At 36.0% G+C, this 6,211-nt stretch overlaps 1 protein-coding gene across 1 annotated transcript; it reads right to left on the reverse strand.

Moving 5' to 3' along the window:
• Positions 1-476: 476 nt before the first annotated feature.
• On the reverse strand, positions 477-5,665 carry LOC311493727 (tumor necrosis factor receptor superfamily member 5-like; the record flags this gene model as incomplete). Its single annotated transcript, XM_084552499.1, has 8 exons — positions 5,533-5,665; positions 4,022-4,115; positions 3,645-3,770; positions 3,235-3,390; positions 1,208-1,295; positions 928-1,100; positions 592-648; positions 477-481 (listed from the first exon to the last, which is right to left on the reverse strand). Exons 1-8 carry the CDS (start codon positions 5,590-5,592, stop codon positions 477-479), a joined length of 759 nt encoding a protein of 252 aa, XP_084408625.1. The 5' UTR covers positions 5,593-5,665.
• Positions 5,666-6,211: the final 546 nt, after the last annotated feature.

A 6,211-nucleotide genomic window follows, 5' to 3' on the forward strand; every position in this document is an offset into this window, starting at 1 on the left:
TTACATTTCTCCATGCTCAACTTTTTTGCTAAGGCATACAAATCCAACCAGGACAGTCTCAAACTTTGGCAAAATACAAAATAAAATGAAAAAATGAAATATCTATGATATTTTAGGAAATGTTTACTAATACTTTAAGGCTGACTAGCTTATTTTTAAACAGTTATAACAAGCATATGTCGTATTTCCACATGCAAAGGCATCAATACATTTCATTTATGTAACACATCAATCAGTCACCATTCATACATAACACAGTTTCAAAATAAAATAAAGCGTCTCTATGTCACTGTCAGCAGGGTGTTCATGTGGACTGAGGCAGGGTGTTTCAAGACAGAAGTTGATCTACTGATCTGTCTTTTCTGTTCTCTGAAAAGATAATTTAACAGCATCCAAACGTATAATAACTGGATTCTGGAGCAAACGTACTCCACAGAGAATGGTTTCATCTGAGAGTTTAGACTGTTTGCAGAGCTTCACCCTGAGGAGAGAAACACATTCACTTAAAGCAGAAACATTTGTAGAGACATCACACAGCCAGATGATCCTCAGTTAATAAACATTTCACTGAAGAACACACGGCTGTCTTACCTCCTATAGTGACAATGGCACCGTTTCTTGGACTGGTTCTAGAGTAGGTTGGAGATTCTTTTTAGAAGGAATTAAAGAAAAAAACAAAGACATCATTTAATTCCTTAGATGAACCCAGTGCTGTGATCTGTAACAGTGCACATAACCAAATAGTGAGAAATAAAAATACCTCTCTGGAGTTGTCTGCATTTCTGTTTTTGACTTTAATTGAACAAAACCAGTGAAAAACTATTTCAAATTACTAGCACTGTCATGACTCAGCAGAAAACATTATCATCCATCAAAGATGTGACAAAACATAGAAAAGAACATTTTCCTGCTATAAATGAAACCTACCTGCTGAATAGATTTTCTTTCTGTAGACGTAGCACAGTACTGCTGCTACTAGAATGACTAATAAAACCACCACACCAGTGATGATCCCTACAACATTTGAAGTTTGTTCTCCACATACAAAATCAGTTGAGGTAGTTCCTGGTGTTATCAGCTGAAGGTTTTTTGATTCACATCTGGAACAATAAAGGGACATTTTATAGAGAAATGTACAGATACAACAAATTAATGGCTGTTATAAAAAATAAATGTGTCTCCATGTGTGATGTGAAGATTTACTTACTGTGTGTGTTGGAGACAAGATGTTAATGTTCCATCTGAAAATGTTCCATCACTGCAGTCAGAGCACACAGTGTCTGAGGAGGCTGAGCCTGCACAGACACAAATTATATGGAAGTTGAAACTAGTTCAGTCTAAAGTATGAAGAGATGAATTAATGAGTAAGTAATGTGTTGGAATGTGGTTTATTAATCTATGAAGAATCAGACTAATCTAGAAACATGGTCTAGATGAGTATTTTGATGGCATGTTTAACCTAAACTGAAATGAGAAACTATTTTTTAATGTTTACAACTTAAGAACAGTGTTTTTCTAATAATAAGCTCTTCCTGAAAATCTTACTGTATCCTCCTGACCTTTGTAAACTTTGTAAACCTGAATATCTCCCACCCACTAGATACTACTGAATTAACTCATTTTGCTATCTGCAGAGGACATTTAGCTTTTCAGTGATATCAAATGTGAAGGGGTGAGGCTTTGTCTTTGTCATTAAGGAAAATGTCATCCAGTTATATGACATCTTAATTACTGTACAAAGATCGGGGAATTAAAAAAAAAAAAAAAAAAAAGATTGGACATCAAGACAAAATACAGCCTGCATAGACAATCAAAGACAGGAAATCCTCAAGCCACAATTAGAGTGAAGGTTTTACTATAGATGAGACAGATTAAAATGTTTAAGTGGTGTTCAGGCTACAAGTGGCCTAGTCATTACGGTCCAAGAGTAGAGTCCACCAGTCACAAAGAAATGTTGAACTATACACTTTTTCTTTTTTTTTACCACTCTCATGGTCCAATGGGACATTTTATGGAGCTATTGGCATGGCAACTGTTTCTATAGCGTCAAATAACTAACTCATACCAAACTTATCCCAAAAATTGATACTTGAACATGCATCAACATTATATTAACTACCTAAAATGACTGAAACCATCCTTGAAAAAAACAAAACAGACATGTATTTTAGTGTTTTAGTTTGGCTCCATCCACTAACATGGAGGGGGTGGAGCTTATGACCTATACTGCAGTCAGTCACCAGGGGGAACTTGCCTTGGCTTCACTTTTGAGGAGCAGCTCCATGATAAAGACCTTTATTACACTTTTAGCTCTTTACTCCCATCTAGTGGTCAGAAATCACCATGTGCAGCTTTAATGAGCAAACTGTCACAAAGATCAGTTTCCTTAAAGGAACAGTATGTAAGAAATGTATTTCAATTAATCATAAAATGGCCCTGATATGTCACTAGACATGAAGAAATCATGTTCATTTCAAATACTTATATCACTGACAACAGTGGTCCGGCCAGGATATTGTCATTTAAAAGTGAGAGTTGCAGCCCTCAACTGATGTTATTGTTGTCATGTTGTGTTTTGGTCTGAGGCGCCACCCTCCACCTGTCTACTAATCACGAAGTCAGTAGAGTTTCGTCATCCGGGTTGCCAGCTCTGCTCTAGTTACCGCAGCTGCAGCTACGAACGTGTTGGATAAAACGTATAACGTTACGAAACCTAAAAGACCTCGTTATGAATCCGAACTACGTCGTGAAAAAGTCCGAAATAAAACAAGGATTTGTATAGGAGATGCCTTTGAAAGATGGAGACGGCTGAAAACGGGGAAGAATTTGAAGACAGACGCCAACGTTGCTAATTTTCTCCTGGCTAACTTACTTGTACATAATGTAAATGGACATTTAAAATATTCACGACAGTCGAACAAAGTTATGCATGTTCGTACAAAGTAACGTTACGTTAGCGCATACAGAGGAGGTGGGTCATCGAATTGAAAAGGAAATAAAGGAAATAAAAACGGCGTGTCGTCATTGCTAACATTAGCGATGCATTATGAGCCCATTTCTCTGTCAGTATGCTGAAACGCCGAGGAAAACAACATTAGCACGTCGATTATGGCAATGTGAAACGTAATTGCTGGATTTTGAAAGTGATTGCAGTACCAGTTTTGGCCATTTTTGGCCACAATCCTACATACTGTTTCTTTAAACTTTGTTCTCATTTAAAACTAGAAAACCAACCTTTTTCCTTGATGTATTGTCCTGGATGACAGACCGTGTGTTTCTGTGCTGCTTCACATTGGTCCTTTGTTAAGTCAATACAGAAGAATCCCTCAAGTGGTTCACAAACTGTATCTGATGTTGGTGTACATGACCTCTTTACCTTCAGACCAGAACCTATCAACACATATGGAAGTTACAAAACATGCAGAAACAAAACTCCTATTGTGTTTAATCTGTTTCTGATTTAAAGATACCTTCAGTGGTTAGAAGAACTTTAGAAAATGTGACACAATAGTCTCTTCAGTTTATGAATTCATAGGAAACATCTGCATAAATTAACTTGTCTGATGTGGATTTGATTTAAAATTCACCAGTTGGAAAAAAAGAAAAACATTTCTACTGATAAATAAATATTAACAGAAATGTACCTGCATCACAGTTGATGCATGAAAAGCACTGCTTAAGTCCAGTAGCTTTATCCATATAAGTTCCATTCAAGCAGGGTAGACATGACGTACTTCTGAACTCTGTGCAATCTATTTTAACTCTGTTTCCTGTTGAGAAGACAACCAGTGATTATATTTCAACCAGTCTTTTTGTTTAATTGGTTGCTAAGCAAAGTGTCATACAGTGTTATCTCTTATACTGTCATTATTATTACTACCATCAGATGAAGGCAAATAAAAAAAAAAGGGTATAAATAAACATTCATCATTTTTTGTTGTTCAATAATAGTTTTCACTTGTGATCATGCATTAAAAAGCAGGAAAGGGCGAGGAACCTTTAGTATTCAGTTGGATCTTACCAGGTGGACACATTGGGCAGCATTTATTCCCTATCAGATACTGTCCTGGACGACATGTGAGGGTTTGACAGCACAAGGCGTTCATCACAATTATCTGTGAAGGTAAAAGAAACAACGTCATAAAAACGGTCATCTCCCGTGTTTCTTTGATTCGTCCATCTCTCCCCTCTGACTTTTCTTTAAAATGTAATCTGGATCATATAAGGTGACTCGTACAAGCAGGCTGTAAATTTGTACTTACTGTTGGTTATATAGTAAAGTCAAGAACAGTCAAATCACTAAAAGGAGTTTGTGGACTGACTAAACATTCACCATTACCACACTAAGATTACATTATGATGTTGAAGTCTCCTTAACAGTACCGTGTCTAAAAAAATAAAACAAAAGCCAGAACAGTGGGATAAATATCCTGTCACTCACCTGACAACCTGTTCTACTATAATAATGAAAGTTTCTGTTACAGGTCATTTATCAAACACTGTCACATAAGAGTTGTTGATATTTGTGTTATTTAACACTACTACAAGTTAAACTATAGAATAGATTGGTCTGTAAATGCAGAGAGGATTCATTCTTTACTGTTATGGTGGATGAGTTTTCTATATAACACACAGTGTTACTGAATGTACAGACTGGTTGAACTCTGCTCTACAGCATATCTCATCAGAGGGTAACTAGAGAACATACAGTTGACTTTGAGTTGTTGGATGTATGTGAGATGTAAACAGGACTTCAAGAACAACCCCACTGCTTCTATCCCACTATGTTAGGGATTGATGTTTTTACCCCCGACAGAATGAGGGCAGTCTTCTGAAGAAGCATTAAGTTCCCCAAAATGATGACACAGCCGAACTCAGAGCTCCGATAGTTTTAATACAAAATTTTAAAAAAATAAATTACAACCTGGCAGCAGTGATACTAGAGGTCAAGGATCTCATGTTCCCAAGCCCACACACAGAAAGGAAGAAGACACAGAATGCCTTCACACATGATCTTAAATACTTTTGGACTAAACCATCTCTGAGATGTGTAGGTTAAAATGAAAACCACCAAACCAAGGAACTACAAATGTAAACAAACCCTTTTAAATACATTAACTTCAAAACAAATATTTTAATCTTAAATTAATTAGGCTTAACAAAAGAAAATACAAAATAAAGCAATCCCCCTCTCTCCCTCTCTGAATACTAGATGGTGCAGTCTAGATTGGAAACACCTGGTGGATATGTGACAGGAAAACCTCCAAAAGAGAGAAGGATTAAAAATCAAACCAAACAAACACCTGGAAGAACATATATTAACTTAAAAGTATAAATCAACTAAATAGGATTCATTTAAGTAGCACAAAGAAATATTCTAAATAAACTGTAAGTAAAAGTAAACATTCAAATAAATAAAGAAAGAGCTGACCTGAAAGGAGAGGGAGTGAGTGCAGCTCCCAGGATTAGGAGGATTAGAGGAGGAGCATTATGATTTATTATCCTGTGATTTTCTGCAGTAAAGAATTTTACCAGAAAAGATGAAATTCTCCAAGATGTTCTTCTTGAAGTCTTATCATTTGGCAAGTCCATTTTTGTTTGTGACCTGAAGGCAATTCAGTGAGATTTGGGATGAGGTGAGTTTGAACATCCAAGACATCAGAACAGCATCTGTAAGAAAAATTAAAGGTTTACAAAAACTGCATTTTTGAGCAGGAATCCTGGTTACATACACTGTCTGGCCAAAAAAAGAAGTCACCTCCTGGATTTAACTAAGCCAATAGGTACGAGCCTCCTATTGGATAATTACTGCATGGATGATATTTAGATTTATTTTTATTAATGGAAGCTTTTACAGGATATTTATGGTGTTTAACAAGCATCTACAATTTGTTACAGTGAATTAAGACGCATTTTATGGAGGGAATATACATAAATGTATAAACTTACAGATACACTACAAAAGGATAAGTTTTGAATATCAAAAGGGAAATGAAATAATAAAAAAAAATAAAATCAACAACAAAACTAAAAAAATACCAATAAGGAAGTTATACGAGAAGAACTTACAGAGTTTACTAATATGAAGCCGGTCTAAAGAAGGTTCACACCACCACGGTCAACCAAGTCTAAAGAAGCCAGAATGTCTATGAAGGGGCCCAGATTTTTTCAAAGGATGTATTCTTCCCCCTCACATTATATACTATCTTTT

This window comes from Chelon labrosus, assembly GCF_963514085.1.
Source record: "Chelon labrosus genome assembly, chromosome: 10".
NCBI classification, from domain to species: domain Eukaryota; kingdom Metazoa; phylum Chordata; class Actinopteri; order Mugiliformes; family Mugilidae; genus Chelon; species Chelon labrosus.